General features: G+C 37.9%; 5 protein-coding genes across 9 annotated transcripts in view; 3 read left to right on the top strand and 2 right to left on the bottom strand.

Moving 5' to 3' along the window:
* The window catches only part of LOC126372114 (kinase suppressor of Ras 2), a 39,776-nt gene extending 28,715 nt beyond the window's left edge, over positions 1 to 11,061 (top strand). For 2 of the 3 annotated variants that reach the window (XM_050017697.1, XM_050017696.1), the window contains exon 18: positions 1,258 to 11,061. In XM_050017697.1, the coding sequence (XP_049873654.1) occupies positions 1,258 to 1,410 (153 nt within the window). In that variant the 3' untranslated portion in view covers positions 1,411 to 11,061. The remainder of the gene's footprint in view (positions 1 to 1,257) is intronic. The other variant, XR_007567114.1, reaches the window with a different exon arrangement.
* Positions 1 to 27,509, top strand: part of LOC126372177 (uncharacterized) — a 319,771-nt gene that overhangs the window by 154,711 nt on the left and 137,551 nt on the right. The gene's annotated exons all lie outside the window — the stretch shown is intronic.
* Positions 11,724 to 12,767, bottom strand: LOC126372184 (exosome complex component RRP40). The gene has a single exon (XM_050017847.1). The coding sequence runs from the start codon at positions 12,661 to 12,663 to the stop codon at positions 11,953 to 11,955; it is 711 nt and encodes a 236-aa protein (XP_049873804.1). The 5' UTR covers positions 12,664 to 12,767; the 3' UTR covers positions 11,724 to 11,952.
* On the top strand, positions 13,224 to 17,774 carry LOC126372165 (probable RNA 3'-terminal phosphate cyclase-like protein). Its single transcript, XM_050017806.1, has 6 exons — positions 13,224 to 13,597; positions 14,008 to 14,193; positions 15,231 to 15,400; positions 16,146 to 16,280; positions 16,976 to 17,146; positions 17,569 to 17,774. The coding sequence occupies exons 1-6, from the start codon at positions 13,306 to 13,308 to the stop codon at positions 17,755 to 17,757; spliced, it is 1,143 nt and encodes a 380-aa protein (XP_049873763.1). The 5' UTR covers positions 13,224 to 13,305; the 3' UTR covers positions 17,758 to 17,774.
* LOC126372033 (mucin-5AC-like) overlaps positions 19,016 to 27,509 on the bottom strand; it is a 29,355-nt gene continuing 20,861 nt past the window's right edge. The window contains exons 3-7 of the mRNA XM_050017534.1: positions 23,675 to 23,887; positions 23,023 to 23,283; positions 22,006 to 22,698; positions 21,414 to 21,704; positions 19,016 to 21,091 (exon numbers count right to left, since the gene is read on the bottom strand). Coding sequence (XP_049873491.1) covers positions 20,895 to 21,091; positions 21,414 to 21,704; positions 22,006 to 22,698; positions 23,023 to 23,283; positions 23,675 to 23,887 — 1,655 coding nt within the window. The 3' untranslated portion in view covers positions 19,016 to 20,894. The remainder of the gene's footprint in view (positions 21,092 to 21,413; positions 21,705 to 22,005; positions 22,699 to 23,022; positions 23,284 to 23,674; positions 23,888 to 27,509) is intronic.

Below are 27,509 nucleotides of genomic sequence, written 5' to 3'. Positions count from 1 at the left end.
CACGTAAGCGCCGTGCAAAATCACATTCTATGGGGTTAAAATGGGGTTAAGCGGTATATAAAGCGAAAGTTAATGGTAGGGCTGGCAGAGGAAGACCGAGAAGGACTTATGATGACCAAATTGGAGATGTCCTTAGAAAAGGTTCAATACGATCTACTCTGAACCGGCGTGCGTGTATGAAGCGATTGATGAATGTGGAGGAAGCAAGAGAAGTTGTGTCAGGATCGAAGCAAATGGAATTCTATAGTCTCTGCTTACCCCGGTGGGAAATAGGCGTGAGTTTATGTATGTATGTATGTATGTAAAATGGCCACATCGAAGCAATTCATCTAAGAAAGCAATATTGCACTTTGACATTTGTTTGCATTGCGCACTTACTTTTACTTTTTTTTTAACAAATGTCAAATTGCAATATTGCTTTCTTAGATGAATTGCTTCGATGTGGCCATTTTAACCCCCCTGATGTGATTTTCTTCAACAAAATTATCTTGTAATCGCCTCCGTGGTCCAGTGGTTAAGCGTTGGGCTCACGATCCGAAGGCCCCGCATTCGAATCCCGGTGGGGACATATCACAAATATCACCTTGTGATCCCTAGTTTGGTTAGGACATTACAGGCTGATCACCTGATTGTCCGAAAGTAAGATGATCTGTACTTCAGAAGGCACGTTCAGCCGTTGGTCCGGGTTACTACTTACTAAGTACGTAGTAGTTACATGAGCCATGTTAGGGACTTTTGGCGGCTCAGTAATAACCCTGACACCAGCAAAACCCACACGATAAGAAGATGTTGTTTACCTAGTCAGGGGCCTTTGGGATTAACGAGGTTGGTAATTCACCTCACAACCCACACGATAGAAGAATACACATCACATACATACTTATGTATGTGTTGTTTATACAGCCTATACACGTTCCACTGCTGGCCCAGGCCTCCCCTCAATCAACCGGAGGGGGTATGGAGCATACTCCACCACGCTGCTCCAATGCGGGTTGGTGATGTTTTTACGGCTAATAGCCGGGACCAACGGCTTAACGTGCCCTCCGAAGCACGGAATCATCGTTCTTTTTCGGACAACCAGGTGATTCAAGCCTGAAAAGTCCTTACCAAACAAAGGACAGTCTCACAAAGTGATGTCGACGATGTCCTCATCGGGAATCGAACCTGGACCTCGAGATCGTGAGCCTAACGCTCTAACCACTAGACCACGGAGGCTGTTAGACCACATACACATTTGTAACCAATTCCTCATTCTAGGACATTCTAATGCAATGCTGGTCGTACCGCTGGACGGAGCGGCCGGACTTCCCCCGTCTTCTCTCCACGCTGCAGAAGCTGCCCCGCAAGCGGCTGGCCCGCTCGCCTTCTCACCCCGTACACCTCTCGCGGTCAGCTGACTCCGTCTTCTGAGACCGGACCAACCTCGCGCTCTGTGTGCGGCCCTAGTGATTGGTGAGTCTTCTAGGATTGAAGGAAACAGAAGACGTGGAAAGACCTGGACTTTTGGAATTACAAATAATATAGATGGTGTCAAACAATGTGTAATATTGATACAGGGCTATAAGAATTACTTTCTCCCTAGCGTTATTCCGTTTTTACAGGGTCCGCTTGCCTAACCTGAAGATTTGACAGGTTTTTTACAAAAGTGATAACCTGTCTGACCTTAACCAGCGAAGGTTAAACCAGCTCGATACAAGTTAGGTCACATACCTTCGAAATGCATTTCTCGGGAATATGGGTTCCCTCACGATGTATTTCTTCTCCGCTGATCACGTGATGAACATTTATGATCCAAACACCGAAAACAAATTCGAAAATCAATGGAACCTGCGCTATCACTGCTCTCACAGAGCTATGACAATTGACATAGTAAAGTTTTCCGAAGAAATTAGAAACTCTATTTCTGAACTCGCAACCCCATAACCTGCAGTGGACAGACGGATTGGCAGTCTTCTGTAAAATCTTCAGATTAGGCAAGCGTATCCTGTGAAAACGGAATAATGCAGTGTGCATCTGTCGATATCAGAAAAAAAATCTTATTATGTCTTGTAAGAACGTACCTTGAAGAGGTCGATGTAAACCGTCATTCGTCATTTCATTAGTGCTCTGATGGCTCAAGAACATTGTAACTCTGTTATTTAAAATTTATTAACCTCCTTCTTTTTGAAGTCGGTTAAAAACAGAAGACGCACGGCGATACTATAAAGTATCTTAAAAGTATAAAGTAACTTTTTTCGGATTTTCAAATTCCGAATACACGATAATTCTAGTAATTGATGAACATGGAAATTATCACTCGTTTGTTTTAAGAAATGCGATGATAGCTGATAGTCATGAAATAGAAACACTGTACAGTCATGAGTCATGTAGTAATCATGTACCCACTTTAGTACCCTGTCGAACTGTCATATTTGACATTTAATGAGACTTACGGTTTAATTTGTCAAAAAAGTTCATGTGACAAGGTATCAAAGTGTAAACATATTAGTACTCGCGACCGTACATGATCTATGTCAGACGAAAAACAAATTGGGAAAACTATTTATCCGTCTTCCTTTGAATGTGTTCAAAAACCTACGCCTTTAATATTAGTTACACGTAGGGAATGCAATCCCGACTCGAGATTGCAAATTCGAGATCCCGCGGGATTGGAAATATCAATCCCGCGGGATCCCGAAATTTTCGGGATCTCGTCTAGTTCATAAAAAAATGTAAAGCAAAGATAGCTGAAAACAATGAAAACTGCTTGTTTGTGATAGTGAGGTTAAATAAAACTAAATATTTTTTTAAAGAAAACAAAAACCTTTATTGTTCAATATTACTTACTAAATAACTTAAGTTTTCTTTGGAAATCAGCATAATCAAAACAAAAAGTATAACTTAAGGAGATTAGAAAGTAGTTACGGGTGATTTTGAAAGTAGCTACGTAAAAAACAAAGCTACCAACGTAAAAAGACTACTGAACGGGTACTCGCCTAATCCCACCAGTCTCGAACTTGGAACGGGATCTTTCGAACTCTCGAACGGGATCTTGTCATATTATGCTTCGGGATTAATCCCGACATATTAGAGATCTCGCATGATCGGGATCCCGCGAGATCGGGATTGCATTCCCTAGTTACAAGCTTGACAAATAAGTATATTCAGTATAGTATTTTTTTGTGACTCAAGTTATTTTTTGTTTAGTTCACTTTGTCTATGGTAAGATGTGACCATAGAGTAAATGCGTTGTTTATTATTGTTTTAAAAAGGAACTGGGGTTTAAAAAGACCACACTGAAGCAATTCATCTGTTGACATTACGCACCTACTTTTTTATGCGCAATTGTCAAATTGCAATATTGCTTATTAAATGAATTGCTTCAATGTGGCCATTTAGATCTCCAGTTGTCTTCTGTCTTTGTTCATAGGGTAGTTTCCAACTAGTCAAATCGATTACTTTTTACTAAACTTCAAAGGACAAAATTACTACGGAATTTGTATGAACAAGTTTTGCATTGTTGTGCTGACTGTTGTGTGGTTTTCTTTGATATCGTACATTTTTTGCCACTGCAAAATAACAAGAAACGACGCAATAACTCAAATAGTAAAAGTATTGTTTGTCTCGTGAAAGTCATAGTGAGCGTTCAACATGTCTGAAGAACCGCAAAATAATGGCAACGGCGATAATGGCGAAAAAGAACAAAGGCCAAACGGTGCTGGTGATGAAGGCGACGCTTGGGGAAGCCACGATTCCTCATCGATCCGTCGCTACGCTAAAATGCACTGTGGGACGCCGGAGTTGTGGAGTTAAATAAGAGACGTGTGTCTTCTAAGACGGTCGTTTATTGTCTGTCTATGGATAATGACATATAATATAGATATGTATATTACATGGGTGTGGAGGTACACACTACACTGTGATGTCATAGAAAAACGTGACAAAATGTCGCACTTCATAAACAAGTTTCGTAAATCTGTCTTTCAGAATTTTATAATTTATCATTGACCTAGGAAACTACCCAATTCGTAATATATTTATTTGATGTGGCGAAGTGTTCCCAATTTGTGCAATGTTTAATCTATTTGGTAATTACTGACAGATGAACTGTTGATTTTTTATTTAATCATTTATAATATTGACCAGTGATTGTACTGAACCAGGAACGGAGAACTATAATAGCTCTGGAGACTACTATAAAATGTTATTTTTTTTCTTATAACGATGCTCTCAAGGGCCTAGCCCCTCTGTCAGTTTCATCGAAATCAAACACAGAATATACCAATTCATTAAACCTCTTTATAAAATTGTTATAAGCAAATATATATATTGCTGCTGATTTCAGTACACACCACCTAATTTTATTTTTAGTTATACCTGTCATTTTCTTATCCGCCGAAAACGAAAGGGACGAGTAATCGACAAGCATAAAATTTATGGAACACACGTCAAATTTCAGCAAATTTTAAGCACAAATCTAAAACAGCCCTATAAAAATTTTGTTTTAGCTAATAACCGACTGGATTAAGTTGACAGCACATGTCAAACGGTTTGCATACCAGCGAATACGTTTTTGATTCGGCCGGGTTATTCATTCATTTACTCATTCTTCCTAAAATTAAGAGCTGTCAATCATCCGTCTCTTTCCTTTTCGGTGGATAAGAAAATGACAGGTATAACTTAAAGTAACATTAGGAGGTGTTTGCAGGAATCGGGGCCATTGTATTCTACATAGCTAGGTATAATCCGCGGCGTATAAGTTGAACAATGACCTTGAATGCGCAGTGAGAAATTATTGGGTCTCAATCGAAGTGCGGTATGAAGCGGGACGCGAGAGGTACCACGTAACCATGACAACCAATGATGCTACAGACCGCCATATTTGTTCGATGAGCAGTTTTCCAGTTAGTTCCATCGTTATACAGAGATGGCGTACACGTCACTTTAGGAAAACTGTGTACGGCATTATATTTAAATTTCACATATTCAAGGGAGGTTATCCGATATTATAGTCGTTAGACATAATGTCTTTTTAAAATCCCATTTTTAAGGAATCTTCTCAATTATTAAGGAAACCTCGGCCGCAACAGAATAAAGTAAGATAGAAAGAAATAAAGCATTTATTATATTAAAGGACGCCACAGTAACAATACAAACACAGTAGGAAAAAAATTTACACAAAATCACATATTAACAGAAACGTAAAAGGAACAGAAAAATAATAATAAAATACAAAATATTGGTGCTAACAGTAATGTGGCGGTGTAAAGTAATAATTTAACTATTTATAAGTAGTATTTCTTTCTTATTAAAAAAAATATTTTTGTTTTTTTTTTATTATAGCGAATGATGTATACGTAAATAAACTGACTGTTTCGTTTTGTTTTCTTTTATTTGGTTGAATAAACTTTTAAAAACGATTTGAGCGCCATCTCTTGTTATTGAAAGAACTAAAATTACTGTAGAAAACTCAATCAAGTTTTGTTTGAGGTTTACGCTCATTCAAGTTATACATTGTTTGAGTTTTACGCTCATTCAAGTTATACATTGTTTGAGGTTTACGCTCATTCAAGTTATACATTGTTTGAGTTTTACGCTCATTCAAGTTATACATTGTTTGAGGTTTACGCTCATTGAAGTTATACGAGTACGCCGCGGATTACATCAGATATTTGCATTAGCCCTAGCGATATAAAACACCCAGATGTATTCTAGTATATGCATAAACTGTGTAAAATAACAATTTGTAAGTATGTTAATACAACTGTATATTACTGTAAGTAAACTTGATCTCCGAATAATCGATAGATTAAATTATATTTTTGGTATTAAAGTGGTGTTGACTGCTTGTTGGTTTGTAAATAGTGTACAGTGTTGTTCTGTGAGTGATGCGAGGCGATGTGGTGGTTGATCATGGTTGGTTTTAAAGTATTAAAACCTCAGTTGATTTTCAAAGTCCGGACTTTCTGCTTTTTATCTCGCTTTTTCATCGCCAAAGAGTTTTCACCACATAACATAAGCGACTATATCATAATTAGGCTCAGAGGTACATCGCAAGATGAACTAAGTACCCGCACCTCACCGAGCTTTCTATTAGACCAACGTGATAGGTGAGCCGTATCGCCGTCTATAATGGAGCCAACTATGTTAGTGAAAACTGCGATTTTTTTTACCACGACGATAGAAAGGAGATTGGCCCAAAGGGGTCCAAATGTCTGTCAGTGTATTTTTGACTGCGGTTTGGTATTTATTACTCAGTATTTAGTGGTCTATTTCGCTAAATAAGTCTCGTTAATGGAGGATATTTGGACCAAGTTCCATACAACTTTGGTCAATCTTCTTTGCTTTTAATGTCGCGTGCGTTATTTATCTAAAATGTCCGGCTTGAAGTCAGGATGTGTATTAACTTTAAAAGCATATTCTAATGTGCCTTCGAATAAAAAATATACCCTTCTATTATTTGTCACTTCTGTTACTATTTAACTAATTTTAATTGATGGTTGTATTGTAAAGTGTACAGATAGTGTAAATAGATAAATAAATAAAAAAAAAATAACCAATATGATCAAACACCACACAAGTCTGTGAGAACTCAATTATAACTAGTTAAGAGTTGAAATTCCGATTGAAATGTTCTGTTTTCTTTTTAATTATGTACTATAAAATTTGACATTTTGTGCTAAAAGTAACCTTAACATATTGTTCTGTTCATTTTAAACGTAACTCGCTTAAAAATTCGTTTCTCTGTGCGTATACTACTCAAAAATAATAATGGCGTTTGTAAAACATAATATAAGCTCATATATCGCAATTGGGGTAGTCAGAGGTACATCCATCGCAAGGTGAAGTACCTACACTACACGCTTTCAGTTAGACCAACATGTGAAAAAAAAAAACGACTTGCATTTTAAGCAGCATCATTATACATAAACTCTCGCTCAGTGGATTGGACAGACAAACAAGTAATCAAATACAACTTGGAGCCACTGTTGGTACGAAGTCTTTAGATGGATATGATGAACCTTAACAGCATTAGAAAGTCATAATAATCTTAATTTGTAGATTGACAGGTTTATTTATAAAAATACATTGTTAATAATAACACAATTAACAGAGCATAGTACCCCGCTAGGCTCCGGACACAGGTTGGCCGCTGCAAGGATTATCTCTGCAGGTGGGGATATCTGGTTGATGGTTGCGATGATTGCGAGTGTGGAGTATCACCACAAACTATGGCTCACTTTTTGTGCTGTCCTAAGTGCCCTAACACCTGCACTATTAAAGACCTTCACGAAGCCACTGACAATGCAGTAAGCGTAATTATTGGTCAGCAAAAATTTAGTATCGATCGCCATCGACTCGCAAAAAAGACCCCGATAGACAAAAGTTGGTAGTGTGACCAGGGATCAACGACCCGACGGTGTTATGTCGGAAGTTGTATGTATGCGTCGCGCTGTGTAAACTTCGTTAGCGCGTTCTAGGACTGTATTAAACGACGTGCGCGCCATCTGTTGGTAATGGGCGGAACTAGCTGGTCAACTAGTTGGGACCGCCGCAACGCTAAACAGTATCCGTTTAATTTTTGGGTAGTATATAATACATAAATAAATGATTGGACTAGTTAAAATTTCAACTTGACTACAGGGAATATTGTTGAGAATAAAATTTTATAAATTATATTCAGTGAATGACGATTCTTGAGTGAGTTGAAGAACGATGGATTCATGTTGTTTACTGTTGACTACTTAATGTGTTTGATTATTTATGTATTTATTATAATTGCGACTTGCAATATTTACTAACACTATGGTTGAATCGTCAGGATATATCTGCGGTTACTACATTACATTACTCTGTCCATCGTGTTAGATGCGTCAAGGTCACGCGTGGTTACTATGGTTACTCCCCAACTCGCTCGAGATCGTGGTTACCATGGTTACGCCCCGTCGATTTGCTATTAGACTCGACGATCTGATCGGCAAATCCGTGACCTTGACGCATCTAGCCCTGTGGACAGGGCAATGTAACCGCTTATCTACCAACAGGTAGTTATTTTTCTATGGTTTGAATGCTGCATAAAATGTTTACTATACACTTCTCATAAAAAAAAACCTCGCAGTTTATATTTCGCAAGGATTATCAGAAAAATATTCAATACGAGTATTATATACAAAAATAAATGTCACTTTAGCGTTTCTTTTTTTTATGAGAAGTGTACTTTTCTAATCAGCATTAATGAAGTAATGAGGTATATTAATGTGCATCCAACTATAATGCACGTTGCACACAGCCGGGAACGCGGGACAAGCGGCTCGCAAACAAAATCCGGGGCTGGCCTAGACTGAGACCTGAAACCCGTCCGGGAAATCAAATTCAAAAACATCTTTAATCAGTTACACTTTGAATCGTCAATTTTTACATAACGTCTAAAACTACTGCAACTTCGACACAGGGCCCTTGACGTTCTTAAAACATTCGAAAGACAACTATCTGGTGATAGCTAACCAGGCGGCCTCTTGGCGTCGGGCTTCCCTCATTGAGAGTCCTCAGCGCTCCCCATTTGTCCGGCCAAGTAGTTTATGCCATCTGGCATCTCGTTCACGTGTGCCGTGAACATAATTCTGTCGGGTTATTGACCAATGTAAAATTTTTGTAGAATTGTTTTAGATTTCTGCTTAAAATTGATGTGTTCCATAAATTTTATGCCTGTCGATTATCCGTCCCTTTCCTTTTCGGCGGATAAGATAGTGACAGGTATAACTTAGAATAAAATAGGCTAGTTTCGAACTAGTCAAATCAGCTACTTTTTATTAAACGTAAAAACACAAAATTACTATGGAATTTGTATGAAAAAGCACACTGTGACGTCATAAAAAAACGTGATAAAATGTCGGACTTATTATTACATTTTTCTTTATTAAAATTCATAAATAAGTTAAATAGAAAAAATAAAATGTTTTTCGTTAGTTTTAGATCTATCTTTATCTGGTATTCAGAATTTCATAATTTATCTTGAACCTAGTACAGTCTTGAGCAATATAATGTACCCACTTTAGGACTCTGTCGCACTAACATATTTGACATTTAGTGAGACTTACAGTTAAATTTGTCAAAAAAAATAATGTGACATGGTACCAAAGTGTAAACATATTAATGCTCGTGACTGTACACGACCCAATTAGATGGTGTCTGCAGTAATTAGCACCAATGAGGTTTAGGTTTTAAAAAGATATTCGGTCTTGCGACTCTATGGCTAGTTCGGGACTAAGCCGGGGTTATTTACCGCTGATCGCAGTCCCGGCTCCGTGTATCCAAGTTAAATGTTTTTGTAAATAAAGCAACATTCCTATCGGTTGAAAATATTTCGCTCGATAGTTACTATTACGAATTGTAAGTACATTTGTTTGTAAATCTTGAAGTTACCACGTTCTAATGTTTCTGAAGAGGCTTTATAAGGGGTTGCCGTTGCACTGATAAAAAAAATAATATTGGCGAGTCTTTACGTGACCCCCGCTTAAATATAGGGCTGGCTGGTTTTCAAATGAAGTTTTATAAATTAAATAAATTACCGAATAAATATCGTCTAAAAAGATTCAACATTCACTTGACAACCAGCCACATTTTCATCATTAAAAAAAACACATAAATTCATTTCATATTAAAAAAAAAATATAAAATTTCAAATTCTAACAGCTCACCTTGTTAAGTTATTGTTTACTAAATTATTGTTAAATAATAAAGGAAATTATTCTGGTCACTCAACTCCTATTAAAGTAATAGTTAGTTGTTGTAAATTAATAAATGCTTCAGACGAGAGACTGTCTCGTGAGGTTTGCAAGATGGTATTGAAATGTTTAGATTTATTTACTTTATTAAATCGCAGTATTAACTTAACCTTTTGACAGAAGTTTTATTATGTATGATTATTTTTATTGACATAACTTATATAATTGGTTATTTTATTAAGTGTTATGTAAGATACCTACTTAACACTTTCACGGACAGAAAGTCTACGGGTGATGTACCAGTGACCGTGAAAGTGTTAACGTTATTTAGAGTTGCTACTTTGGTAGGCAGTACTATTGCAAATACATATTGGCCCCGATTCCTGCAGACATCTCTTAATTTTACTTTAAGTTATACACTTATACCTGTCATTTTCTTATCCGCCGAAAAGGAAAGGGACGGATGATTGACAGCTCTTAATTTTAGGAAGAATGAGTAAATAAATGAATAACCCGGGCGAATTTTTAGACGGTTGTTTTAGATTTGTGCTTAAAATTGACGTGTGTTCCATAAATTTTATGCTTGTCGATTACCCGTCCCTTTCCTTTTCGGCGGATAAGAAAATGACAGATATAACCTAAAATAAAATTGGATGGTATTTACAGGAATTAGCACCATTGTAACATTTATTTGAATCTATAATGCAATAGGCTAGTTTCCAACTAGTCAAATCAGTTACTTTTTACTAAACGTCAAAATACGAAATTACTATGGAATTTGTATGAAAAATGTGACAAAATGTCGCAGTTACGTTTTTCTTTCTAAATAAGTTAAATAGAAAATGTTTTTTGTCACCTTTAGATCTGTTTTTATTTAGTAATAATCAGAATTTCATAATTTATCTTTGACCTTAGAAACTGCCCAATTCTCAATTTACTTATGCAACAACTCAGCATATAAGTGTATTATTATATAACAGGGTGTCTAAAAAGGCCACATTGAAGCAATTCATATAAAAAAGCAATACTGGAATTTGACATTTGCGCATGTAAAAGTAAGTGCGCAATGCAAAGAAATGGCAAAATTGCTTTCTTAGATGAATTGCTTCGATATGGCCATTTTAACCCCCCAGTTCTTCAATGCCATCTAGCAAGCCTTGGTTCTGACGACTGCTAGGAAGTGAGTGAAGCCATGTTGTGTATATAGGGAGCGGCTTATCCTTTGTATAAAAATTATAAATATTTATTCAATAGGTACAGGCGAGGTCGCAGTTAGTTCTAGTTTTGCATATGTATTGAGATTTCGAAATGACTAGGTTAGTTGCATTTGCCAAAATAAATCTCACATCACTGTTAATTCACTGTTTTATTTTATTCAAATTATATTACATCATCCTAATACAGTCCCTTTTAACTTGTCAATGCAATCTCCAGTTTAGTAGACTGTTCATAAGGTACGCTACACAAGATTATACAGGGTGTTAGTGACGTCGTAACGAATACTGAAGGGATGATTCAGAGTTGATATCAAGTGGAATTTCCTGTCAGAAAATTCATGAGTTTTTATAATTATTTTCAGTACCATACTTTTGTGATGGAAAATTCCACTTTATATTAACTCAGAATCATGGTCTGAATTATCCCTCAAAGTTTTTGTTACATTTTCACTAACACTCTGTATGTTATATACATAAACTCACGCCTGTACTGTAAGGGCGCGTCCCCACTTTGTCGTGACGACAGATAATCGTGTAGTTCCTTATATGTTTAAAAGGAGGTGTTCACATATAGAACAACACAATTTACTTTTGTGACAAGGCATCATCTTATCGTCATCTAGCCAAGTAGTTAATGCCAAATGTGGCAAATCTACAACAAGTCATGGCAAAAAAAAAAACATAAAACACCTTCACCTCCTTCATACAAGATTATAATTGGACATCATTTAATTAATTATTTATTTACTTATAACAAATGTTTAATATATTACATTTATTCATCAGGTAATTAAACAAACCATTGAAATTAAAATAAAATACTTTATTATCATAGTAAAGTCAAATAATCTGTACAATATTACACCTAATTTACAAACATTGTACAGTCATGAGCACTATAATGTACCGACTTTAGGACTCTGTCGCACTAACATATTGGACATTTAGTGAGACTTACAGTTCAATTTGTCAAAAAAGTTAATGTGACAAGGTACCAAAGTGTATACATATTAATGCTCGTGACTGTACAACTATGAGACATGACCAGCTAATATACTGGCAATATTAGTACACATGCTCTTTATCTCATCATTACTGATGTATTCACAGCCGAGAATAGCGTTCCCTACAGCTATAGTCTCTCTCATAGTGTTTGCTTTGATCCAGATCCTTCCATTCATCCCTGCAGCCAGTTCAAAGGGCCATTCGTTCTTCAAAGACTCTAGTAATGGGCAGTTTGGGCTCAATATCTTTCTTATTAAGTTCAGTGAACATTTAAATACGAAGCCGTCACTTAACACGCCGAGGCGACCTTTTCTTCCATGAGAATCCACACAAACAAGTTCAGGCTCCATATCCTTACTCGCTACAAGCATTTTGGCGTATACCACGTCTCCTACTTGTATCTCTGGCCGGTTCTTCTTCGTAGCGCCTTCGAAGGACAAGTAGGACAGCGTGGCGGTACAGCTCCCTCCAACATCAACTCTGAAGATATCACCAGCTTTTTGCACTACAACTCCTATAACGTTTTCTCCTCTCGCAGGCACATACCGTTTCTGATGGTTGTCCACCCAATAAGTGTTTGGCGCCCTTTTCTTTAGAATACCTGCTTTTGTCACGTAAATCTGGTCAATTTCTTTTCGTAAACCCGGGCCGAGGATAACCTTAGTTTTCTCGCCGATTACTACTATTTCTTCACAATGATCGCCCGGCAGGACGACGTCACCGACAGACACTTTCATGATTCGTTTTCTTCTGAATATTGAGTTAAAATTTCAATAATTTTGTAAAAAATAACCAAACCAAACACCATCAGTAAACGATGTTGTTGTTCAATCAGCTGTCAAGTTTATCAATCAATCAATCAAACTCTTATCAATCAGGCAGGGATTGTTCATTTCAAATGTTAATCATCAATGCAGTGTGAATATAATTATGGAAACGAAATGAAAATATTCAAAATGCAATTAAATTAAAATAAATAATGAATAGGTACTGAAACACCAATTAATCAGCATTCATTATAAAAAATCAAATATTGATGAGTTACCCACTTCAAAATAACCATGAAACGAATTGTAAATCGTTTATGTAGACACTTATGTAGTTTTAACTATTATTTGTTCAATTTCGATGAACTTGGTTTTAAATGCCTTTTTGTACTCACACTAAAATATTTTTATACTGTTTTTTTTTGCCAACCAAAATTTCTGTGTCAGAAAATATGTAGAATAATTAAATTCAATAATTGCCCAAATACAGTAGCGTTATTCATAAACGGTCAAGTGGCTGTCAATTTGACATGTAACCTAAACGCACGTGTAGTTTTGTTTACAAAGTGTTTTCACGAATTTCGCTTTGTATATTACAGAAAAGTGTATAAAATGCCGGCCGTCTTAGAAAACGACGTGCTTGTGTACAAAGGAAGCAATTTCTTCCGTCAACGGCTACTTCTGTCTACGTTAAGTGGGCGTGCGATAAAGATTGAAGAAATTCGTAGTACTCACGATGATCCGGGCCTAAAAGAATATGAAGTGAACCTAATTCGGCTACTGGATAAAGTGACAAATGGAACCAGGGTGGAGCTGAGTGAGACAGGCACGTCTGTTTATTACCAGCCTGGTATTTTAATCGGTGGACAAGTTAATCACAGTTGTTCTACTCAAAGGGGTATAGGTTAGTATTTTAACAATAAACCTCGATTAAAAATGACATTTATAGAAATATTTCAAGAAGTTTATGTGTCTCATTAAAATGGTTACAGTACTATAAAGAATTATTTTATGTTCAAATTGTCTTATCATTTTCTGACTCGTTTCAAATACTTTCAGAATCTTCCATCTTGATTTTTATGTATTAGCAAACATAAATAACATTACTTTTTTTTTATTATTAGTGTAATGTTCTTTCGATATTTTGTCACTATGTTGTCACGTAGTTTTGGAAGGAGTGTGTGGGGCCGAAGCGAATAATCATTAACGTGTCTCCTTATGACAGTTGCCCATCATTGTTATGGTTTGCCACACTATACGGCTAAATGCTGCCGCTCTCTGCATGCTATATAATATTAAATATTAATTTTTCAGGTTATTATTTAGAAATCCTCTTAGCACTAGGTCCATTCTGCAAGGAGCCCCTCAATGCGGTGTTACAAGGCGTGACACACAGTGACCTCGACGTTTCCGTTGATAAGATTAAAGCAGCTGCCTTACCGGTGCTCTTGAAGTTTATATTGGTTGATGATGGACTTGAATTGAAGGTTGTCAGAAGAGGTGAGGCTTAATTTATTTATTTATTTAATAATAATACACCATCGGTATATACATAGAAAACAATAATTAGATTATAGTATTTTATGCAACAGTTGTATAAGAAGGGTCAAAAAATGCGAGTGGCGTGAGTTGCGATGTGAGCCTTGGCGAACATCGCAATAAGAGACGCCACAAGCATTTTTTGACCTAGTTATACAACGTTGCATACAATACTTTTTCTACGACGACGTAATTTTAAACGAAACACAAAATTTTTCCAATTTATTTTCCAACGCGCGGGAAAATGGCGGCAAATGTATACTTTTTTTTATAGTATATCTATGGCACCAAACAAAGTAAAAGTGCCAGTTTCCAGGTCAAAAAAAAAAAACAACAACAATGCTTTTTTGGCGACATTATAGTACAGTTACACTTTGTAAACAATGCTTTTATAGGCCATAGAGCGTACACTTTTTCAAAGAGTTTAATTATGTATGTACTTATATTAGACTTTTTGGTTATTTAAATGCCAGATTAAAGTAGAGGAGTAGAAAAAGTTTTTTAGATTAAGTTTGTTTAATGTTAAGTACTTGTTATTATTATTATTTTTGTATTTCTGGCCTAATGTAATTTCTTGATATTTTTGTTTGTTTTTGCTATACCCTCCCGGGTCCATATGTGATACTATAATATTTCTAACAACTGTTTACCATATGGTGTGCAATAAATACTTTGACTTTGACTTTGAAACATAAAAAAGATATGCAATGGACTACTACAGTATGTAGTTGTCAACATTCAAGTATTTTTATTCTATATTGGCCCCGATTCCTACAGACACCTCCAAATTAGTATACCTGGGGGGTTAAAATGGCCACATCGAAGCAATTCATCTAAGAAAGCAATATTGCTATTAGACATAATTTGTTTGTTTGCATTGTGCACTTACTTTTATATGCACAAATGTTGAATAGCAATATTGCTAACAACAACTTGCAGCCACTGTTGATATATACACCTAAGATGGATATGTTGATCTGACCAAAACCCGTTTCTAGGAGCACCTCCACTAGGCGGTGGCGAGGTGGTGTTCAAGTGCCCGGTCCGCAGGCACCTGCGGCCGCTGCAGTGGAGCAAGTGGGGGCTGGTGAAGAGGATACGCGGAGTGGTGTACGCGCTCCGGGTCTCGCCCACCATGGCTAACCGGGTCGTTGAGGCTGCCAAAGGGGTTAGTAACAATAGGCTAGTTTCCAACTAGTCAAATCAGTTACTTTTTACTAAACGTCAAAACACGAAATTACTATGGAATTTGTATGAAAATACGTACAACCTGTGACGTCATAAAAAAACGTGATAAAATGGCGGACTTTTTATAACATTTTTCTTTATTAAAATTCATAAATAAGTTAAATAGAATAATAAAACGTTGTTAGTCCTTTAGTTAAACCTTTAGGTCTGTCTTTATTTATTAATCAGGATTTCATAATTTATCTTTGACCTAGGATACTACCCAATTCTCTATTTCTATTCTATTTTCTTGTTTGTGGCTGCATCATTCAGAAACATAATTGTGACACTGAATCCCTCATCATCACTAATTTAAGAGTCACGCTCTTGTCGGTGTAGCATTTTCCATTCTTGTCTTACCAATTCCTTCACTTCCTTATAAGACACGACGTTCGCCGTCTCTTTAATCTGTTCCATGTAAGCTCTTCTTGGTCTTCCCCATCCTCTCTTTCCTTGTAGCTTCTCTTCTATGATGTTTTTAATAAATTCGTCGTGTCTAACTGAATCCCTATACCACGCATAAAAAATATAAAAAGAAACATAATAATATCATTTCCCTATCACGTTGGTCTAAAAGAAAGCTCAGTGAGGTGTGGGTACTTAGTTCATCTTGCGATGGATGTACCTCTAACTAGAATTGGGATATAGTCAACTTATGTTATGACGATGATCGTTTTTGCTCCCAGGTGATGTTAAATTTCATCCCGGATGTGTACATCAACACGGACCAATGTCGCGGACCAAACGCTGGCAAAAGTCCCGGGTTCGGGGTCAGCCTAGTCGCTGAGACCACAGACAAGACATTCTACTGCGCTGAGGCTGTAAGTTTTATCTATTTGTCCAGTCATGAGCAATATGATGTACCCACTTTAGGACTCTGTCGCACTAACATATTTGACATTTAGTGAGACTTACAGTTCAATTTGTCAAAAAAGTTAATGTGACATGGTACCAAAGTGTATACATATTAATGCTCGTGGCTATACAGTGATGTGCGGAAGACTTAAGGACGTACATTGACCTTCAAGACGTCCTTAGAAAGGGTTCAGTACGATTTACTTTGAACCGTGTGTGCGACGTGCGTGTATCAATCGATGGATGCATGTGGAGGAAGCAAGAGAAGTGTCTCAGGATTCTCAGGATCGAAGCAAGTGGAATTCCATAACCTCTGCTTACTGCAGTGGGAAATATTACATCAGACTTAAACATTGTTGGTGAGGAATGGATGTATTGTATACAAGGTGTTAGTGACATCGTAACGAATACTAAGAGGGATAATTCAGCTCATTATTCCGAGTTAATATCAAGTGGAATTTTCCTCCCTCAAAGTTTTCCGTACGATGTCAGATTCAGGGATACAGGCGTGATGTTATATGGGCTAAGCCAATTTAAGCTCTTCAATGTATGTGAGCACTAAAGTCAGAATTTTGGAAGTTGAAATAAAAGGATTTATCGCGGATGAAGTGGCGAGTATAAGTCAGTAGTTTAACAATCTTTAGTTAAACTGTGTCTGCAGAAATCAGTAGATGCCGGTCAGGGCGATATCACCCTGCCTGAAGACCTGGGCCGCGTGTGTGCACAGCGGCTACTGGACGAGATACACCGCGGCGGCGCCGTCGACTCCGCCTTCCAGTGGATACTCGCGCTCTGGATGGCGCTCGGACAGAAAGATGTCAGCGAGTGTGTTGTAAGTATACTAAAGTATGTCCAAAGAGAGATCCTATGGTCAGGATGAGATCTTATGGTCAGGGTAAGATTCTATGCTCAGGGTGAGATCCTATGGTCGGGGTGAGATCCTATGGTCAGGGTGAGATCCTATGGTCAGGGTGAGATCCTATGGTCAGGGTGAGATCCTATGGTCAGGGTGAGATCCTATGGTCAGGGTGACATCCTATGGTCAGGGTGACATCCTATGGTCAGGGTGACATCCTATGGTCAGGGTGACATCCTATGGTCAGGGTGACATCCTATGGTCAGGGTGAGATCCTATCGTCAGGGTAAGATCCTATGCTCAGGGTAACATTCTATGGTCAGAGTTCCTATGGTCAGGGTGAGATCTTATGGTCAGGGTGAGATTCTATAGATTATGTATTTCCCTAATTGTTTCAGGTGGGCCCTCTCTCCGAGTACACAATCACCTTCCTGCAGCATCTTAAGGAATTCTTCGGCGTAATGTTTAAGCTGGACGTGGTGCGAGATGAGGAGGAGTCGGACGAGGAGCAGGGGTCCCTCTCACAGCAGGTCAGGATGACTTGCGTGGGCATCGGATACGTTAACATCAGCAAGCGGACGCTTTAATATACAGTTTAGCAGTATTTTGTTGTTTTCTTTATTAGATGAACAGATCATATCGTCGATGACGTCGCGAACTGACGTATCTGCAATCTTTGGCGAAACTGATTTGCACCTTTTACAATTGAAAATAAGACACAAATCACTGTAGCCGAAAAATAAGGATACGTCATTTAGAAAAATCAGCCACGATATATGACGTATGCGGGATAGCTACAGACACAAATCACCTGCGCGCGCTGCACGGGAGCCGCGTCGCGCGCGAAGCATAACTTATCGATTGCTAAGACCAGTACGCCACATCGTGACGTCACGCTTTCTGATTGGTGTCACTGTCACATGACTTCGCGCCTATTTTTCAGAAATTTATTTTTTAAAAGAACATAAACAGCTTATATACGTCCTACTGCCGGCTTCCCCTCAATCAACCGGAGGGGGTATGGAGCATACTCCACCACGCTGCTCCAATGCGGGTTGGTGGAGGTATTTTTACGGCTAATAGCCGGGACCAACGGCTTAACGTGCCCTCCAAAGCACGGAATCATCTTACTTTTTCGGACAATCAGGTGATTCAAGCCTGAAAAGACCTTACCAAACAAAGGATAGTCTCACAAAGTGATTTCGACAATGTACCCATAGGGAATCGATCCCGGACCTCCAGATCGTGAGCCTAACACTCTAGATAGATAGATAGATAGATAAAAACATTTATTTGGCTCTAACAACTAGACCACGGAGGCGTATAGAACGGCAACTCTCCGACCCCCACCAGCGTCTGAGCTCGGCTTACCTCTATTAGTAAATACATATTTATAATAAATGACTAGGCTATCATGTTGAAGAAAATAATTCCTTAGGCGACTTTATACTTTTAAGAAATATGACTATTTTTTGTTGCTAAACTTAATACAAGTTAACAAAGACTGTCTACTCTATATAATTGCTACCAATACCCATAGTGTGGTCAAAATAAAACTTCGAGATATTTTTAAAGTTTATTTTCTTAAAGTAGTAAATTTACAAAAAAATATCCTTAAAACTATGATTGTAAAACAATTAAGGCACATTTTGAAATAAGATTCGCATTTTTTTTTACTTTACAATTTCAATAGTTTCTTAGCCTTCGATAAAAGATTTTTTAAATTAATTCTAATTTGAGTATAAAGTGGCAGTGATAACTTTTTAAAATTCTTACATTTTTTTCAGTAAAATTGTATAAATATACTTATGTCTTTTTTCTTAATAAGTTTTTAAATTAGTAAACTATATGTTAAGGCTTGTTTCATACAAACTTTTTGTCGTGCGTTTAATTCCATTGAGTTTAAAGCTAGCCTTGCGATAAGTGTTATCATAAATCGTCACATAATTATATATACAATTTTAGAAAATACACTTTCTAGTTATTTTCTTTTGGTAATAACATCGATTTGACTTAGATAATGTCGGTAAGAACATATACTGGAAAGATATGTAGTGTAATAGTTTTAGTAAGTAGTCCAGTAATAAGTTCAATTCGCTAAAGAAATTAGGGATTTTTAGGCTACGTTCCCCAAAAATAATATGGATGGCGTTGTACAGATTTAACGTAAAAATTACCTATTTTCTGATTACGAGGGTGCATAATTAATATAATGTAACGGCCGAGGCATATATAAAGATAATTGTTGTTTGATATTTGGGTCAGATATGTATAGAATTAAGTATGTTACTTCTCTTTATTTTGATCAGAATAATAATGGATGGAAGATGTGTTGTGCCTGGGTGTAATTACAAGGGTCATCATTTATACTCGAAAACAACGATAAGAGATGCATATGTCTGCTATCCGTGAAATTAGAAAGTTAAACGAAAGCAAATCTATACAGCGCCCTCTGTACTTTTTTTGGGGAACGCTGTCTGGTAAATCCCTCGTTAATTTTTTTTTCAGTCAATGATACAAAAAATATCACAATTTCAACAACAGTGGTTTTGATTGGTGTAAAATTTTGAAAATTAATTTTCAAGTAAGTATACTTATATTTTCTTTTGAAGTTATACAGTTCAAAAGAATTGTTTTATCAGTACTTTTATTATGTAAATAAAATAAATATGTACTGACCCAACCACTGCAGTACTTTCGTTCAAGATTTGTCTGTTCTCGTGTGTGTATAACTGCTTAAAACTGCTTGAAAAGACTGATTATACAGTAGTATACACAGAGATATACACAGTAGTATACACGGTTGTATACACAGTAGTACACACGGTAGTATACACAGAGGGTTACACAGTAGCAGTATACAGTATTCGTTACAATGTCACTTACACCCCGTACGAGTACGTACAGGTAACCGTATGGGTGTTAGTGACACCGTAACGAAAACTTTTAGGAATGACTCGGCTCCTGGCTCTCTGATATCAAATGGATTTTCCTGTCGGAAAATTAATAAAAATTTTAGTATTTTTTATAACTATTTTCAGTTCCATACTTTTGCGACGGAAAATTCCACTTGATATCAACTCAGAATCATGGTCTGATCCTTCAAAATCATACAAAATTTTCGTTACAGTGTCACCAGCACCCTTTATAGCTAGCATAGTAACATTATAATTATAGCACCATACTTAGTTTTACTATTTGTGAACGCTTTTCTAAGGGCTGATTTCTCAATAATCAGATAGCGTTCATTCATAGAATAAAGTCTTCATGATTATTTTAATTAAATGTTTGCTATTCCATTTTTAAATAATTTTGCCGTTTCAAAATCAGCCCTTGAGCTACATCTGCACCACGCTTTCCTATGCTTTTATCCTTTTTTGTCATTCACAACCTTCATTTACCAGAGCGAGATAATGCGGCCGGCGGAATCCACGAGACGGTCGGAGTGCGGTCGCATTCCCGCACCTTCTCTCGCTCTAGCAAATTATGGTTCTAAGTGACAGAAAAGGATACACGCATCGAAATATGCTTGCCTAAACCAGCAGATAATGAAACGAGAACAGACAAACAATCTTACAAAGGAATATAATAAATGTCTCATGAGCGTATGGTTTATGTAAAGAATAAAATGGAAGATTTCGTATGAAAATATTTCCGCAATCAACCAATTTAATCACTTCATGTCTTCATTTATTAAATCCTATAAACCCAACAATTAAAGAGTTCAAACTTCATCTTTCTCGTGGCACCCTAAACCGGCGGACCAGTTACAAATGCCTCCGACGGGGTCGAAGCTGAGACCTTTTGGACAGATGTACTCCCATCCCAGCAGGGAGCCGTTCTCTAACCTTGCACAGGATATGAACTTCTTGCACGACGTTGGGTGGGGGAAATTGCCGATATCCAAACATTCTATGTTACCTGTGGAAAGATTGCTTTGGTTAGCATACATAACATACATAAACCTACCTATACCCTATATACAACCCAATTCTGGGCACAGGCATCCCCTCAATCAACTGGTGGGGGTATAGAGCATACTCCACCACGCTGCTCTAATGCGGGTTGGTGGAGGTGTTTTTACGGCTAATAGCCGGGACCAACGGCTTAACGTGCCCTCCGAAGCACGGAATCATCTTTTTTTTTGGGACAATCAGGTGATTCAAGCCTGAAAAGTCCTTACCAAACAAAGAAGATGTGTGAAGGTGTATAACAACAATTCGCAAAACAATTTGAGACTCACCTTTAGAATGTAATACGACCTTCGTCCCCTCTTGGTACTTCTGCGCGATGTTCTCTGCTCCGTCGTCATAGTAGTCGTAATTCTCCACCGGTTTGAATTTCGCGGGACCTTTAGGGATTTTCTCGAAAGGTTTCTTCGAAGGCACACGACGCGGCGCGGGAGGGGTTACCTCTGGCACATAGGTCTGAACCGTCGGTCGAATTGTCGTGGAGATCTTGCGATAGGCTATCTTTTTAGGGATTTTTCTCGTCGTGCTTTGAGGTGTTGTTGGTGAAAGATATTGGTATTCGTCTGAAAGAGTTTGGTGCGCTTAGTTTTGGTGTTGACTGCTTCATTGTTAGTGTTACATCATGTTTATCAGGTGGGTTATCGTGTTAGTAGGAACTTACAGTCTACGATTTTAACTATATGGCTAAAACAGGTTAGATTGGAAACAAATAGTCTAGATAAAAGCGAATGTTGAAGGTTGATAGTAACATAGAACTCTCATAAATTCCATAACATAAATGAGTAAGTAACCTTAAAAATAAGCATAAAACGATATAAGGGAAACACTAAAATAAATTAACAAAAAGTGACGAGTTTTACTTACCATCATAAGTCTTAGTTACAGGCGACTCCAGTAAGTATTCTCTTGTGAAGTAGGAAGGCTCTTGGCCTATGCTGGAGTATCCACCGGTGGTCAGGCTATAGTCTTCTACTGGTACTGGTATCAGCTTGTCGCTCGTGCCTACGTATCTAGCAGTAGACGGGCCTAAACTTGAAGGACCAGTGGTGACCGACCCTCTAGAGAATCCAGAAGTGGCAGAATTCTGACGAGTGCGCGAAAATCCTGGGTTAAGCGTTGAAGGTGGAAGTCTGGAATATTCCGTCGGATCCTGAGCTACGGTGGTCAAGAGACTCGATGTGGTGAAAGCAGCTGGCCGGGAGACTTTAGCAGTGAAGGGAGTAGAAGCAAAGGTTGAAGTCCTAGGGGTGAAAGTTGAAGGAGTTCGAGGGCTGTTGAAGCCTGTAGTTATATCATAGACTGTTCCTGAAGTGGTCTGAACGAAGTCTTTATTTCCTACTGTGGTTTTATAGATCGGGGTGCTTGATACACCGTCAAAGGCTGTTTTGGTGTCTGTATATTCTTCAGTGTAAGTGGGGTTCGTGTAGGTGTATTCGAATGTGGTGGTGGGGGGTTTGGTTCGTTTAGTTGGTTTCGGTTCGTCGTCATAACTCGATATGCTCGGTATGGGTGCCGAGAGAAGCGCATGGGCTGCGATCGCCAATGCTGTTTCTGCATCTGGAAATTGTTATAGGGTTAAGATGAAGTATATTACAATTGTAGTCGTAACTTTAGGAGACGTAGTTTGGCTTGCAAGCTAGATACTAGTTGGAAGTATTTTTATCTGTTACCATTTTACATAAGTCGTACAAAAATTCCCTACTTACATTTTTTTCCTGATCATCAGATATTTATTTGATCATGTCAACAGAAAACCTTGTAGATCTTGGCGTAAATATAGGTCTTCCATTTTTCAAATGATAAGACAATGGAAGACAGCCCCACTGCCTGATCTGCAGTTTCGGGTATAATGCAGTTCTATAATAATATCTTCAAACTTACCATCAAAAGTAGTCTTGGAATTAGCTTCAGTGGTGGCAATATCCTCTTCTTGACTGCTAAGCTTGGCTCTTTGCTTCAGCACCTCATCCAGCTGGTTCTGTTTGAAGCTTGAGCTGTACTTCTTGCTGTGTCTCTTCCTTTCCTCTTCGTTAGTCGCTGAGGGATTCTGGTCAACTGTTTCGTCTTTCAGAAGCAGGGGACGTCTGGTCTTCGTGTGGTTCGCTGTCCTCTCTTGCGGGATGATTGGCTCTTCGATTATTTCTGGAAAGACATTTTGATGTTGGAGCTTGGATGGTAATTAAAGTGAAGGAGAAACTAACTGCATGGCGGTCGGGTGGAGTCAGAAAGTGTTAGAAGAGAACTCTCCTCAGCCATAACACCTTGGGAAATGACGTACATTAAAAGATGTTAAATTGGTCTTCAACAAGTTTATCCATGATAATTATTAGTATCCAAGTACGTTGAATAAATGATTTTGATTTTTGACTTGATATGCTAAGATAGATTTTGTGTGGTAGAGAAAGTGTGGTATATTGTGAAAGATTTGGATTCTCAAATGTCACCCACGTGTTATTGTGGGCTACCTGTGTACTTAAGTTTTTGTATTAGAGTTGACAGAATCAGAAGACAAGTAAAACAAAAATATCTTTACCTTCTTCACTAATATCCTGTAGGTACTCTTCACTAATTAGCTCGGTGGTAGGAGTCTCGGTGGTAGACGTGGTGGTGGTAGATGTGATGGTGGTAGATGTGGTGGTAGACAGTGGTCGCCGTCTGGCCGCCACGCGGAACGGCCGCCGCGACACCGCTGGTGATGGTGATGGAGTAGATGATGGTGAGGAGGTACTGGATGATGATGTTGTTCCTGGAAAGATTGAGAAGTTTTAATTTTTTATAAGTAGAAGAGGAGCTCGGTGGCGCAGCGGTAAACGCGCTCGGTCTGCGATTGTTGAAGTTAAGCAACTTTCGCAAAGGCCGGTCATAGGATGGGTGACCACAAAAAAAAAGTTTTCATCTCGAGCTCCTCTGTGCTTCGGAAGGCACGTTAAGCCGTTGGTCCCGGCTGCATTAGCAGTCGTTAATAACCATCAATCCGCACGGGGCCCGCGTGATGGTTTAAGGCCCGATCTCCCTATCCATCCATAGGGAAGGCCCGTGCCCCAGCAGTGGGGATGATGATGATGATGATAAGTAGACTGCTACACGGTTTACGTTCCCTTCACACACCACTAATTTAAGATCCACGCTCTTGTCGCTGAAGCATTCTCCATGCTAGTTTTTAGTAAAAGAGTAAAGAATGAAGAGTGCAGTGACATTTCCTTAACTCTTTATTGAGAAAGAAAGAGATGCTTGGTCGTCAAGTAGTTAGAAGCTCACAATCGAAAAGTCCTGGGTTCGATTCTCCGTGGGGACACCTGTTACAAAAATCTGAGATACTGGGTGCTGGTGCTGGTGGCATCTCGATTTCATGCAATTAATTTTATTCTGGGTAAAAATTTATACCACAATTGTTGTTATTTTTTATTTTTTTTTTATCTTGATTGAAACTAGCGTATCTTAGTAAAGTTCTTTTAACACATTCGAATGTGATTTTTCAGAAAGCCGGTTACGTGGTTTCCCTTATAAGGCTAATTTTATAAGTAAGTACCTACTTATGCTTCTTCTTATCGTGTGGGTTGTGAGGTGGAATACCAGCCTCATCAATCCTGGTGTCATGGTTATGATTGAGCCGCCAAAGGCCCCTGACATAGCTCATATAACGATTACTCACTTACATCAGTAAATAGTAACCGGGATCAACGGATCATCTTACTTTCGGACAATCAGGTGATCAGCCTGTAACGTCCTAACCAAACTAGGGATCACAAAGTGATTTTTGTGATATGTCCCCACCGGGATTCGAACCCGGGACCTCCGGATCGTGAGTCCAATGCTCAACCACTGGACCACAGAGGCCGTCGTACTTATGCTGAATGTCAACGTTAGATGTCGCTTCAAGCTTATTCAAACGCGGTATTAAAATATTCAGCTGAATTTATTTAAATTGTGCATAGAATAACCTTTGTTATAGACAGACGGACTCAACCGGGTTCTTAAAATAAACATTTTTGGCAAGTCTAATGCGGATAATGCATGGACTTGTTATCTAAGTTAATGTGGTAAGGCTGCCTCGCTTCTGAAAAAGTCCAGACCTCAGAAAACTTCAGGTTAGGTAAGTGGACTCCGTGACAACATGTAAACCATGATTAGGGCACTGCAATATATTATCTACTTACATGCATTTTAACAACAAAACAATATTTATTTGTAAAAATAAATTTGTACCGTAATTCGAAATTCAAAAATCGAAAAAAAAAAGCGGGATAACGGGATTACGCTATGGAGATGATACTATGAATATGCTTCCTTTTCATACAAATTAAATATTATTTATTTTGAAGAAAGTTACAGTATATGATTTGTGTATTTATTTTATTTTTCAATTACTTATTCTTCTTTTTAATCAATTTGTGAACTTTAGTTGTATTTTATTTTGTGTGATTATGTATGTACTTAGATTTTGGTGTAACACCGTCTCGCACCAAATTGTGATAAATGTTTTCTTGCCACTGGTTGCCTGGGAGAAATTGCTGCTTAGCAATAAGGCCGCTAGATTGTACTGTGTCTTTCGTCTTTGTGTGTAAACCTTGTTATGTATGTTGTGTGCGATAAAGTATATTTGCACTTAGTTACTGCTGTTGATGCATCGAAAGTAAGCGCTGAAAACTTCACAACATTACGACACCGCGAACAAAACCACTTTGTTTGCCTAATATATTGGCATTAGCAATTGACACTAAATAAATATTGTCGCTAATCTACATAAGCATTTGGGTCAAAGTCGCGATGCGGCTTCGTAGAAACCGTCATCATATTTCACACTACATATGCCTTTGCGCAATATTAAGTACGCACTCAAACTTGTAAGGGACCTTGGCATTGAAGTCTGAATGAATAAAAAACAGGTATCGCGCGAATTGGTATCACGTACGATAGTTCCGTACAAAAATATATTTTTTTATAAGTAATAATATTAAGTTTATTTTAAGCACTTTTTTATTACAATGTTTCTATATTTTTGAAAGAAAAAAGAAGTCGTTTATTTTTGGTTAGCAATCCTTAGATCGTTATTATTTTTTTTTTAAATAAGTGATGATGAAGAAGTACTTCATCATCACTAATTTAAGAGCCCCGCTGTTGTGGGTGTAGCATTCTCCATGCTACTTTATTAGGGAAAAATGCCAGGGGTCTTTGGCAGCTCTATAATAACCCTGACACCAGGGTTGATGAGGTTGGTAATCCACCTCGTAACCCACACAATAAGAAGAAGAAGGGAAAAATAGGGCAGTGGTTTCCCTTTTGCCTTCCACCCATTACTACATACACTACACTACACACACACACTATACTACGTACTTATATACACTTAGAAAAAATAAATAAAATAATACAAACCTTTAGAGGCAGGTTTTTGCCTTAATTACCTAAGTATTGTAGATTTCCCATACTATCTTTAAAGGTACTACAGACAGCGTATATGCTTCGTAATAGGGTAACCTTCTTATTAAGGAACCCTAAAAGCTTTAAAGATTAGCATACAAAGCGATGTTATTAGTCTGCATTATAGTCGTATCAAATGTAGGCTTTAAGTGGAGCTTATAAGCTCCAAGGGGCTTAAAGGCCCCTGACATGGCTCATGTAACCACTACACACATGAGTAAGTAGTAACCGGGACCAACGGCTTAACGTGCCTTTCGATTCACGGATCATCTTACTTTCGGACAATCAGGTGATCAGCCTGTAATGTCGTAACCAAATTAGGGATCAGAAAGTGATTTTTGTGATATGTTCCCACCGGGATTCGAATCCGGGGCCTCCGGATCTTGAGCCCAACGGTCAATGACTGGACCACGGAGGCCGTTAACGAGGCCGGAAACCACCACCACTGACCACGATCCCCAGATATGAGGGACAGATCCAAGAGAGAGAATACGGGATGGGCCTACCTACTATTTTTAGTTATCCTGGATCGTCCCACTGTTGGGCAAAGGCCTCCCCCTGAGCTTCCATTTCTGCCTATCAAAATCAAATCTGTTTTGATTTGATTTGATTTTGATGGTAGTAAAATAATTCAAATAACAATGTTGTGATGTGTTCGGCCTGCATGCAGAAAATATACATAAAAAAATAATAATAAAGAAATGGTACATTGAAAAGAAAATTATTGAAAATTATACTTATTATCAAAAAAATGCAAAAAATATTTTTATGTTCAAAAGGATAATAATGTATAGCGTAAACATATTAATAATAATTTATTCGGAAACGATAATAATAAAAAACAGAATGTAAATCCACCACAGGCTTCGTCAGTACCAAGATTCATATTCAAAAAAAAATAAAAAAAAATAAGGGAAAGCATACTCAAATCATACATAATAAAATCC

Source organism: Pectinophora gossypiella, chromosome 13 (genome assembly GCF_024362695.1).
Source record: "Pectinophora gossypiella chromosome 13, ilPecGoss1.1, whole genome shotgun sequence".
In the NCBI taxonomy this organism is placed as follows: Eukaryota; Metazoa; Arthropoda; class Insecta; order Lepidoptera; family Gelechiidae; genus Pectinophora; species Pectinophora gossypiella.
The sequence above is the reverse complement of the archived record's forward strand: the minus strand, read 5'-3'. Positions and strand labels throughout refer to the sequence as shown.

What these genes read in the sequence shown, in the direction of transcription:
- LOC126372184 (XM_050017847.1), bottom strand. Translation starts at nt 12,663, where the DNA reads ATGAAAGTGTCTGTCGGTGACGTCGTCCTGCCGGGCGATCATTGTGAA.
- LOC126372165 (XM_050017806.1), top strand. Translation starts at nt 13,306, where the DNA reads ATGCCGGCCGTCTTAGAAAACGACGTGCTTGTGTACAAAGGAAGCAAT. An exon ending in CATTCTACTGCGCTGAGGCT is followed by an intron (nt 16,281 to 16,975) that starts GTAAGTTTTATC and finishes CTGTGTCTGCAG; the next exon opens with AAATCAGTAGATGCCGGTCA. An exon ending in AAGATGTCAGCGAGTGTGTT is followed by an intron (nt 17,147 to 17,568) that starts GTAAGTATACTA and finishes TAATTGTTTCAG; the next exon opens with GTGGGCCCTCTCTCCGAGTA.